The 12,676-nt window shown below is 39.0% G+C and overlaps 1 protein-coding gene and 1 pseudogene across 3 annotated transcripts; one reads left to right on the top strand and one right to left on the bottom strand.

The window, feature by feature from the left end:
- Positions 1-166: 166 nt before the first annotated feature.
- On the bottom strand, positions 167-1,033 carry LOC126608156 (uncharacterized protein At1g27050-like; annotated as a pseudogene).
- Positions 1,034-3,341: 2,308 nt separating this feature from the next.
- Positions 3,342-11,807, top strand: LOC126606236 (uncharacterized). Of its 3 annotated transcripts, none has more exons than XM_050273591.1 (3): positions 3,342-4,250; positions 4,701-5,035; positions 11,605-11,807. In XM_050273591.1, exons 1-3 carry the CDS (start codon positions 3,688-3,690, stop codon positions 11,790-11,792), a joined length of 1,086 nt encoding a protein of 361 aa, XP_050129548.1. In that variant the 5' UTR covers positions 3,342-3,687; the 3' UTR covers positions 11,793-11,807. The 3 variants fall into 3 exon arrangements, with proteins under 3 accessions (XP_050129548.1, XP_050129549.1, XP_050129550.1); XM_050273592.1 differs by lacking the exon at positions 11,605-11,807 and adding an exon at positions 6,671-7,083 and having other exon boundaries at positions 3,343-4,250; XM_050273593.1 differs by lacking the exon at positions 11,605-11,807 and adding an exon at positions 5,468-6,593 and having other exon boundaries at positions 3,346-4,250.
- Positions 11,808-12,676: the final 869 nt, after the last annotated feature.

Raw genomic sequence — 12,676 nt, 5'->3', positions numbered from 1 at the left:
CTGCACGATGTACGATGAATATTACGATATGAGAATTTCCAAAAGGGGTGTGATATCTACACACCCCATGTTACTTCTTACACATCTTTTAATTTTCAACCTTCAGATCAAATGAATTGAAGAAGATCAACTAATAGAAATTATCAAGGATGTGTGAGAAGTAAAATGAGATACGTCCAAAATCTCCACCGTTAGGATCCGGATGGGTCCAAAACCCTACAACAACGTTCACAACATGGCTGCTAACTCAACCAACTTCATACCCACTACAGATTCTTCCATAATCCTATGTCTATGAACTAAACCCATTGCTCAGTTTACAAAACTAAACCCTCCAAATCCCAAAACGCAGCTAATAGTTTTCCAGAATATCATCGTATGCAACAATTTCTCTAGGTTTAGAAGGTGCATCCAACGCCGACGAAGAACTATCAACACCAGCAGCGCCGCCGCCTCTGGGGTTCACTATTGAAGAAGCAAGCTTGTTCCCTCTGCCGCGCCCCCTCAGCGGCACCTCCGCCCTCACAAGATTCGAACTTGCCGACGACCCATCACGGGTCCGTCGCCCAAAGCACCTGCAACTGCAGCAAAACCCCCAAATTTCAACAGAAATACGAAAGCCCAGAAATTAAATAGTAAAAAGAAAGCTTCTTTGGGGAAATTGAAGCGAAAGATTAGTACTTTGTTGGATTCGATTGTGATGCCGAATGACGGGACGAGGGAGGCGGCGATGGCGGCTTGAGCAGAGTCGGCGTAGCGGTAGGTGACGTAACCGACCGCGTCCCGGTGAATGTGGATGCGGGAGATGGGTCCATAGATCTCGAAACGGGACTTGAGGTCCAAGACAGAGCAGTCCGGTGTGAGACCTGTTACGACTAGAGCCGGCAGCGGCGGTTGCTTGTAAGTCGGCTAGTCATGCTCGGTTTCGGGTTCCGGATGAGGAGGCAGGGGACGGCGGCGTTTGGACCCGGAGTAGGGGGCGTGGCGGGAGAAGTAGGGTTTATCTCTCTTCCGGCTCATGGCGTTGTTTCGTTTAGATGTTGCGATAGAGTGAAATGTGAGTTCGTAGTTTGACCGTCTACGTGGGTTGACTATTGGTGACCACAATTATAGTCACTACAATTCTAATAAAATTTTCAGTTTCCGAAACAGAGCAATACATTAAGTATTATAATACAATCAGTTAGACTTTTATTTTTAAATATGCAATCAATTATATATTACAGTTAGTGTACTGATAAGTGTTTCGGCACATTAAAAAACTCCTCCAACAATACCTTATATCAATATATCATGGGTTGTATCACATACACACACAGTTTTGGTGATATTTTATTCGTAAGAAAATGAAGAAGTTTTTGTAATATTGTATTTCGTAAGAAAAATGAAAAACAACCAACTATTTCTTTTGATCTGTTGTAGTTTGTAACAAGAGTGTGCGTGAAAAAATATAGGTGTGAAAAATCAACTCTAGGGAATGGGGCTCATTTCTTATAATGCAAGAAATGTGTATAATTTCTATTTATTTGTTTTTTTTTAATAAACGTTATTATCTACACTAAAACAATGGTGATCATCCGGGGCGGATCCAAAGAGGGATCAAGGTGGTCACAGGACCACCCGAAAGCTGGAAAACGCCCATGAAGGTCCTCTGGGAACCCTCCAAATGTTTCGGCAGGGGGAGAGATCTACTCTTAAGATTATATAGGCTACGCCAAGGCAATTATTTTGTCAAATAATATTATAGTCCATTCAAAACCTGATCCATCCATGGAGGAGGTGAAGGAATTGCAGGGCTCCAGCAGCTTTCTCACGAGGAAGATGAAAGAGACGCTGACTTTTTTTTTTCTACTTCCACATTGTCGTTTTGGATGTCTCAATTAACATCTTTATGGGCTATCAAATTTAAGAGTGATAAAAGCCCACTAACTTTAAAGACCTTTAATTCGTTTTTTTTTTTCTTCTGGAAGTTGCCCATGTTTTAGATAATTTAATAGAAAAAATAACTGATTTTAGAGAACTATTATCTTCTTTTCTTGCCAAAGAAAATACTTTTTTATTTATTTATTATTTCGTAATAGATAGAAAACTATCAATGTAAGAGAACAAGGGAATTAAGGTCACTTAGTACTACTACGGTCTAGTGATATTCATCTTCACTTGTAAGTAAGAGGTTTTAGGTTCGATTCTTACCAAAGGCGAATCCGAACCACATTATTACTAGCCTATTATGAGGCTAAGCTCACCCCCTGTAAGATCCCACATCGCCAAGGGGAGTGATCATTATATGTATATTCTCATCCCATCCTAGCACGACTTTTTGGGAACTCACTGACTTCGGGTTCCATCGGAACTCCGAAGTTAAACGAGTTCGCGCTAGAGCAATCCCAAGATGGGTGACCTACCGGGAAGTTCTCGTGTGAGTTCCCATAAATAAAACTATGAGGGCGTAGTCGGGGCCCAAAACGGACAATATCGTGCTACGGTGGTGGAGCGGGCCCAGGATGTGATGGACCCCGGGCCGGGATGTGACACCTCCTCCCCCTTCGGTGTAGATATCGTTTGTTAAAAAAAAATGTTTAAATTTTGTAACTTCTTGTGTTGTTTTTACCATGATTTATGGATGAAAAGTGAATGTTTAACTTTTTAATGTTATTTTCCCATAATTTGTTTTTGGATGTCTTATATTGGGACCACCCTATGCTAGAATCCTGGATCCGCCACTGGTGATCATCATTATTTTTTTGTTCGTAACGAGGGAGAGGGAATGGAGTTCTTCACGAAATTCGAGACAAATGAATAAAAAAAGAGTCTCTATGGCCTCCTTATTTTGAGTCAAATTCATTTTTAATGAAAATCAAGTTTAAAATCTCTTACTAATGATTGAAGAGGAATACCGTAATCCTAAGGGATGGTTTGGGAGTGAGGTGCTTAAAAAAAACACCCATGAAAAAAAGCTATGAGGGTTTTAGGTGTTTAGTAAACTGAAAAAAAAAAGGCTTATTTTGGAAGTTGCTGTGAGAATAAGTTGAAATCAAAGGAAAAAGCTGAAGCTGCTATTTGCAGCTTTGGAAAACTGGCTTTTTTTCAAAGCACACAGAGCTGCAGTGCTCCTTTAATGAAAAGACCTACTATCAGACTGTTTTTTTTTCCAAAAGCACTTTTACAAAAAAGTTTACCAAACACTCTGCTGATTTATTTCACAGTCGCTTATTCTCATAACAATTTTTTTTCAAAGCACAGCAATACTAAACCAGTCCTAACCCGCACATAACTTTACCTAAAAATGGAAGGGGATGCAATAACAAAGTCAACTCCGATTGTCTTTGTTGAGAGAAAATTGGACCAATTTATTTGTTGCTTTCCCACCCCTGCAACGCATAACTTTTAACTCCACCGGAACCTCGTTAATTCCTCCACACTTGTTCCCTTGTGCCGTTCAACCCCCGATGCTATCTCGAAACCTGGCCAATTCCGGAAATTTCTTTATAAAACCCCATACTTTAAATAAAACCACCCTACAATTTCCACCCACTTTCGGACATTCGGATGGGTGTCTATAAATCCCTGCCTGGACGCAGTAAAATCCTCACTCAAAGAGCTTAACTCCCCAACAGAAACCCCTAAAACCTTGCCTCAGTTCGAAAGCCACAATCTTTTGGGTTCTATCAGTCGAACTCTGCAGCAATGGCTGCATCTCTATCAGCATCCCCATCGCCATTGACGTCAATTTTGTCTCTCAGAAAAGCCCACTTCGTATTTTCACCAAAAATTGGCCGCCCAATCATTACCCGCATCAAACAATCCCCTTTCAGCCCCAATGCAGACTTTAAGTTTCAAACTTTGCCCAAATCAAATCCCTTTTTTGCGATTTCACCCCTCGCTCGCGCTGCAACGGGAGTTTCCTCACGTGGGTTTCCTGAAACAGACGAGGAAGATGAACTTTTGCCGTTGTTTGAGGAGCGGCCGGTCAAATTTGCCTTCTGGGTTTTGATCTGGGCATCTGTGTCGCTTGCCTGGTTCGCGGCTTCCGGGGATGCAAATGCTGCTGCTGCGGCGGCGGCTGATTCCATTAGAGCCTCCAACTTTGGCTTGAAGATTGCGACGGTGCTTCGAAGCTCCGGCTGGCCTGATGAGGCTGTGGTGTTTGCTCTTGCCACACTTCCGGTCATTGAGCTTCGTGGGGCTATTCCTGTTGGTTACTGGTTGCAACTTAAGCCTGTTCTGCTAACAGTTCTATCCGTTCTTGGGTTAGTCTTTTTTCTCTACTATAGCCAATCAGCACTTTTTAAATTCTACATGAGTTTTGTTGGGATTTGTTTCACCAATGTTGTTTGACAAGTTACAATGTTGCCTTTAATGATTGCTTCGTATTTTGTTCTCGATGAAGAATGTAAAACGTCCCACATCGGTAAATTGACAAAATGAAATACAATACATAGTGAATGGTTCCACTGCTATCGGTGTTATTAAAAGTGGGCCGCTAGAATGTCTGTCTGAAATCCTGACATTCGTAATGTCTATTGCCTTTTGCCCATTCCATCAAAAGGGTGCTTCAAGTTTTAGCATTTTACCTTTCTGCACTAGCTATGGCATTGTGGTGTCCAATGTGATATTTTTGTGATCTACAAGTTTTTCATTAAAATTCACGAAGTAAGATAGTCTAGGAATTGACAGAGTTTGGGACTATGTATATGTAGGAACATGGTTCCTGTGCCCTTCATCATACTTTACTTGAAGAGGTTTGCATCGTTCCTTGCTGGAAAGAACAAGGCCGCAGCTCAGTTCCTTAACTTGCTATTTGTGAGGGCTAAAGAGAAGGCTGGCCCCGTAGAGGAGTTCCAGTGGCTTGGTCTGATGCTTTTTGTGGCTGTGCCTTTCCCCGGAACAGGAGCATGGACAGGGGCCATCATAGCTTCGATTCTCGACATGCCATTCTGGTCAGCATTGTCTGCAAATTTCTTTGGTGTTGTACTGGCCGGGCTTCTGGTAAATTTGCTGGTGAACCTTGGCCTCAAATACGCAATTGTTTCTGGTATTGTCCTCTTCTTTATTTCCACATTCATGTGGACCATCCTTCGCTATCTTAAGAAGTCTTTTCGCTCATGAAACTGACGTGAAATTTTAAATTTTAACCGATGGTTGAGTTTTTTAGATTGTATACATTATCTATCGATTTGCTAAATGTCTATTTTCTCAAATTCTCAATGCATAATTTGACTCAATACTCAACATGTTGCCGAAGATCTATGAATGCTTTGCGATGATGTGAATATGGAAAATGAAGGAATGTGTGTGACGACTCTTGAATATTTAGTTTAGCGGTCATAAACCCTAATAACCTTGTACTTTGTTACTAATATGATCTGTTCAGTTGTGGTAAAGAATAAAACATTCTAGCATTGGAGGGAATTTTCCCTACTCATCAGTTTTGTACAATCATTTGCATCTCTCTCATCATGGCAAGTGAGATAGGTGCATGCTTGTATACAATCGGTAACACCTGAGAACCTCTCAAGGAGTCGGGAGTTGAGCATTCTGGTTTCGTTTGGGTACTTCCTGTCATGAGCTAGACTGAAGGGGATGGCGAGGTGTCAACTATTCGTATTGGGCTTTAGCATTGGATTGCTTTTGCTTGAATGATTTGTAGGCATCTCAGGTGGCCCAAAGTAGGGTTGAAAGGCAAATCCGATAACTGCAGACTTGCACTATTTCTGTAACCGCACATTGTAACTAATCCTAGAACTGCAGACTTGCACTATTTTATGGAATCACAAACGTGCAAACATACATCTTATAATAATTTGGAAGTCGAAGTTCAATGGTTAAACTAATAATAGGTAAAAATTAAGCATATTTTTGTAACAGCATAGATCACTATTCTTGGGCTCGTTTGGAAGTGTTTTTAAAGGTATCGTTTGGTACGCGGACAGGACAGAAGGAGATGGAATGGGACGGGGTGGAATGGGATAGAACAAAGATTTCGTGTCATGTTTGGTACGCGCAAGATGGAACGGGACGGAACGAGATTAAATGACTAACTTACCCTTTTTATTTGACTCTCTCTTTCTCCCATGTCTCTTACATTCACTTCTTCATATGTTTCTTGTTCTTTGCATGCCCAGATTGATCCCAGTAAAAATCAAACTCAGTAAATCAAACCCATACTTTCTCTTCATTTCATTTTTGTCTCTTCAATTCAAACCCATATTTCTCTTCTTTTAATTTCTTTCTATTCAAACCAATAGTTTAGGGTTTCATTTTCCCGTCAAGCTAAAGAGAAAGCCGCCGTTGCAGAGCTCGCACACCCGCAGCAACAATAGCGAGAATCAAGGTACATGAGCTGAGGCACAAGACAAAGCCTGACCTTTTGGCCCAGCTCAAGGATCTCAAGTTTGAGCTTGCCCTTCTCCGCGTTTTGGCTTTGAATTTAATTATGACATACCTGAGGTTTTGGTGTTTAATTTAACTCCTCTAGGTTTGGGTAGGCATGCCTCACCCAAATTGACTTAAATTTTCTTCGGGTGCAATGATAGTTAAGATTCTGTTGATGTTTAAATAACAAAAAATAAATAAAACCAAACACAGAAAAATCCCAAATTGGTTTTTTTTTCCCCCATTTACAGAGGCTTCGTCCGATCTGCAAATTCATTTCAATCAATTTCTGCAGGGTCGGAGAATAAGGTGGAGCGCGGAAGGACTGAACCGGCGACGGTGGAGGAGCTTCGACATCGTCAACAACGACCTTGGTCTCCTCTTTGCGATGCGAGTCCTGGGCATCGCTGGCGACGGTCTCGTCGTGGGACTAGCAGGAAGGAAGGCGTCGAGAATAAGCTGGGTTTGGGTTAGCCATAGTTGGGTTGCTGGTTTTGTGGTGGAGGAGGATGAGGCTACAAGAGAGAGGGAGGGTAGAAGCAAGGTTTAAAATATCGATGATATCGGAAATATCGGTAGTCCAAAAATACGGAAATTTCGATGGAAATATCGGGATATTATTGATATCGATAAAAATTGAATAAAAACCACGGAAATTGTAAGAAAAACTTGGAAATTTTTATTGAACCTTTGCAGGATTTTTATTTAGTCAATTATCTATTAGTTTATCACAAAAAAATGGAAGGAAATGCATTGCATGATGGATTTAACTAACTTAAGTTAATTATATAGCGAACTGGCAAACACTGTGAGTGTAGAAAATATGTAGTAATTAATGAAAGAAGTTTAAACACACCATAATCATTTATATAAAATGAATTAGTACAATATCTTACACTCATTTAAGCAATGGATTAAGCAATGTGAGCTGTTGCGCCGAACCAATAACAATTGGCCAGCCTGTTTCTAACGGGTAGCTGCCCGACCTACCCGCCACTCCCCACAAAAAACCCCAGCTATAAATACCAAGGCTCTAAGTCGGTCGGGCGATGGGCTGGCGCCTAACACCTAGGCAGCTAGGCGGGATCTAGGCGAGCACCTAAGCGGCCTAGGCGGATTTAGGTAAATTTCTTATATATTATATGAATTAATTAAATTTACTATATCAGATGTAAATAATTATTGAATAATATGTTATTTCTTATAAAAGAACATACATATGTGAATGTTTTATGTACATATCTAATATGCTTGCATAGGAAAAAAATATCTAATAATTTATAATTTATATAACATTTATATACATATAATAATATAATATACCTCCCAAACTTTTAAAATATAAAAAGCCCACACCCATGCAAGTGGGTGGTTTTCATAATAGACCATATGATGAAAGTAGCTGTCCACCTTACCTCTTTCACATCACCACCCATCACCAGCTTTTGACCTTTCAGAAACCCAAGAAGAAAATTTTGTTTCTTCTTCTTTCCTTGCCCTTTTAGAAACTCAAAATTGAATCTTTTAGTCTCTCAATCTCTCTGTCTCTCTCGGCACTCTCTCTACCCTCATCTTCGTTCTTTTTCGCCCTTTCACTTTCAGAACCTCAAAATTGGATCTCAAATCCAACTTGCGCCACTTTGTGCTTTCAGTCTCTCTGAGTTTTCAAAAACCCTAGATTCCCGAACGAACAGAAAGGTCCAAACCCTATCAACAATGGCAGTCTCAAAGGCATCCTCCGTCGTCGCTCTCATGGTGGTCCTCTTCGCCGTCCTCTCTGCCATCGGCGCCTCCCAGGAGTCTCCGGCTCCCCCCAACCTCCCCCGCCGCATCCATCTCCCCCTCATTCGTATCCACCCTCGTCGCCGTCGTCGCCGCTCTGGCCTTCGAATTTGCGCTCAGGGTTTGAGGTAGCGGTTACTGCTTGTCTGGATGTGGCTGTGTAGAGCGGTTTGGGATTCATCTCGCGATATTATCGATATTATTGATAATATCGCGATATATTTCCCAATTAATGCATTAAAATTATGAAAATATCGTCTCCGATATTATCGCGATAATATCGATATATTGACGATAATTAAATGGATAAGTGTGAAAATATCGTTCTCTAAAAAAAATGATATTATCGGCAAAATATCGTCAATAATATCGATATTTTAACCTTGGGTAGAAGAGAGGGAGGGTACGAGAGAAAGAGGGAGGGATAGACAGTGGAATTAATGAAAAAGAAGAGGGGTATTGTTGTCCAATAAATTATAAATTTGTGTCCCGTGGGCTGGAACAAGTTGTTCCAAAGGGGTAAGGTGGAACCAAAAAATTGCTAAAATTTGTTCCACGGGACAACGCGTTCCAGTCAAATTGGCACACCAAACGTGGGACAAAACGGCTCGTCCAACTGGGTTCGGTCCCGTCTCACGTACCAAACGGTATCAAAATAACTGAAAGCTTTTGATGAAAATATTTTTGAAATCAATCATTAGTAAAAATCCAAGTAGATCCTGCAAAAGTACTTTTAAGTGCTTCATGAAGGAAGCAAGTATCTAGTACTTATTTCAAAAAGCACTTAAATGCTTTCGAACTCAAAATCAATTTCACCAGAAACGGTTTCAGGTATTTTAAAAGCACTCAAACGAACCATATATTAGTTCATTTCATGTTGTGTTTATATTAGAATCAACATAAGAAACTGCAATTGATGTTCTTGTCCAATTTCGAGTGTAAGGTGCAGTATTCATATTGAGTTTCAATCCTAAACAAAGTAACGATCATCATCTTTTCTAGTAAACTTTTACGTACCAATTTGAACATTATAACCGGGTTTAAATCTTATTGTCTAACTCACATTCTAACATATATACCCAACAAATCATCACACAAAATACGTATCTGTTGAAATAAGTTGTGTATATACAAATTCTCTCACATTCAAGTTAAAATTCTCACTACATAAGCAATGTCGTAATCAATAAAACTTAAGCAAAATGTACATGATATAATTTTCTATGGTTAAGTCAAACTCTAATTCCTTGAAATTCATCTCAAGAATGATAATTGATTGTAACTGGTGAGGTTAGGCTCTGTTTTCTTTCTTTCTTTCTTGGAGCCTGTTAGCCACACATATTAAGCTAGAGCAAACTTTTGGAACTCAAACTAATATTTATATAATATTCATTTGTCGGACTCAAATGGTTGCATATAAAAGTTGATAATTACCTCTCAAAAGCAAAAGTTCTTATCAAGTTGGGTTAAATTTCTGGTCTTATTGATTGCAACCACCCATTTACTATCCACAAATAGCTTTTGTGAGTTAGTGGCAGTCAGTCGCAAATTATTTCTTAAATACACCAACGCAACAACAGATTACAGTGATTTGGAATTAAAAAGATCAAGTGATAGAAATCAACAGGCTGTATTTAAACATTAAACCCTCTAGAAAGTTTTGTACATTACCATAAACAAATAAATCCAAACCTGATTAGAGTAAGGACATATGTGCTTCAGTTGAATTTTGTGGACCAAAGTGTTGTAATTACGCTTGTACAAGTAGTTATAACCATCCACATATATAGAGGACTTAAAAGAGAAGGGATCCCATATTTAAAAAATTAGGATTAGTTGTGTGGTCTACACCATATTAAACTTTAATGATCCGAACCGTCTATTTTTTTAGTTCCACTTCTTAGATCATCTTTGTAAAATATTAGCCAAATCGAAAATATATCTAATTGAGTTCAAAGAAATTGACAAAAACTTTGTTCTATAAGAAATAATAAAACTTCATGTGATAATTAAATACACGCAAATGGTTTAAGATTGAATTGAATTTTTGCAAAGATGATCTATGAATTGAGACTTACAAAATAGAGAGTTCAAATCGTAGAAGTTCGATGTATAATGAATTCCACAACTAATCCCTATTTTTTGAAGAAAAAAAATGACTCTTCCCTTACAGGACCGGTATATATACATATTATATTATACATATAACAAGTAGGATAGTAGACGAGAATCTCTAATGCTTGGTGCATTTCGGTGGTGGAGGGGGGAGGCCAACTTAGCTTGTTTTATTCACCCTAATCACCTTGGCACAAGAATCTCTAAGGCTTCGTGCCTTTCGGTGGTGGAGGAGGCCAACTTAGCTTGCTTTATTCATCCTAAACTAATCACCCTAGCGCTTTAAGTACCCTATAAACTTTCCTAAATTTCATTGATAATTAGGTAAACTGCCCTGCAATGTTCAAACAATAAAGCATCACTTGAGAACAATGAAAGATCAAGCAAGGACGACTCTAGGATTTATAAAATGAAAAGTACACATCTGAAAAATATATCTTAAGCGTTAAAGTTTGGTGTTGGTAAACACTTTCATGTCACTAGGAAACTTGAATAGCAGACACTATCCAGTTAATTAATGCGTTAAATGCGTTATAAATTTATACTTATATTTCAGATTTAATAAAATATTGTTACACTCATACTAAACAGCACCGAACATTCAATCAACCATATACCAGAGAAGTTCGTCCCAGTTTTCCACCTCTTTAAGCAAATCAAATTATGGTAATATTGTTTTATATCGTTAAGAGATGTGTAAGCTTAGAAAAGAGAGAAGTAGCAATAGTGGACTAGCAAATTATGGAGATGAGAAAGATCTTTGAGAAATGCCAAAACATGCACTAATCTCCTAATTATGGGAGGAACCATGCAAATTGATTTTTTTTCTTTACTTTTTTTTTTCAATTAAAGTGGAGGTTAGGATCTTAACAGGGCATACTTTGCCAGGATTATAAATACCCACCAAGTGTTTGCTTCTGCATCTTCCATTCCTTCCAGTTCTCTCCGGCAATTTGAGTACTTTCCCTCAGCCTTGTAATTCCGAAGTATTTAGAAAAAACCATCAGTATATTAATATTTTTTTCATAGCTCAAGTGACTAAGAACATTTACTTTTACAACTGAGCATGCAATTAGGGCAAGAAGAATAGCACATTTAGCTTCAAGGCAAGAAGAATAGCATATTTAGGCTATATGTGCTATTCTTCTTGCCCTAATTGCATGCATTGAAGGTAGGTCGCTTTTGCCAAAGAACAAAGAGTAGATCAAAACAATCGAAGCCAACCCCATAAGAGAATTGGGAGAGCAAGTCAGCCAACTCGCTTCCCATCACCACAGTGCTAGTCCCAGGATACACCTCACAGTACTGCTCATAATTTTGGTGATATTTCAGGTACTCATGCAGCATATAAAGATGATTTTAGATCTACAACAACACCAGGTAACAGCCCTGGGGTTGGTCATAAATTCATAAAAAGCAGAGAATACATGGTATCAAAGGCTGGGGATTTTCGTACTGCAGGAAGGGTGATATTATGCTGTAGGTCTATGAATGCTTTGCGATGTGCTGCTGGGAAATGAAGCAATGACGACTCTTAAATGCTTCATACCATGTTTTTATACCACATGTTCATACCATCTTAGGTGGCATTTAATGTGGGCAACTACATCATTTGAATTAATCAGATTTTTAAATTTAGTTCATTATTTAATAAACTAATAATTAAGAAAAACTAGTTAATTAAATGATGATTGCAGTAAACAATGAGTCTTTTTCCTTCATTTTCTTGGGTTTTGCAAATTTTTCAAATGATGTTACTATCCACATCAGATGCCACATAAGATGATATAGAAATGTGGTATAAAAACATGGTATGAATGACATTATTCACTATGATTTGTTCAGTTGTGGTTCGAGGCAATTAATGCACGTGTATCGGAACTGAGTTGCTATGATCTATGATATGCTTGCCTTCGGATTAAGTTTCTTGTCATTTGATGGGGTATGGAATTAAAGTGAAACACTCAGTTCATTAAGTTTTACATAATCATCGATCTAACTTTATCCTCTCTGCTTGCCTCTCTCTCATCATAGCAAAAGAGATAGACGCATACTTGTATATAACTGGTGACACCCGAAAATCTCTCAAGGAGTTGGGAGTTGAGCATTCTGGTTTCGTTAGGGTATATCCTGTCATGTGCTAGATTGCAGGGAATGGCTGTCAAGTATTCCTATTGGGCTTTAGTATTGGATTGCTTTTGTTTTAATGTTGTAGGCATCTTAAGTGACCCAAAGTTAGGTTGAAAAGCAAAGCGTTGGACTACACTTCACAGTGCGTTGCATATGAGACATTCTTCGGTAAGGGCTTCCGTGACACATCATCCGTATGCTAATATACCTAAAGAGGGACACCCACTTTCGTGTTCCACATTGAACTACTTTGGGTGGACCCTAATACATGAAT

This window comes from Malus sylvestris, chromosome 16 (genome assembly GCF_916048215.2).
Source record: "Malus sylvestris chromosome 16, drMalSylv7.2, whole genome shotgun sequence".
Classification (NCBI taxonomy): Eukaryota; Viridiplantae; Streptophyta; class Magnoliopsida; order Rosales; family Rosaceae; genus Malus; species Malus sylvestris.
The sequence above is the reverse complement of the archived record's forward strand: the minus strand, read 5'-3'. Positions and strand labels throughout refer to the sequence as shown.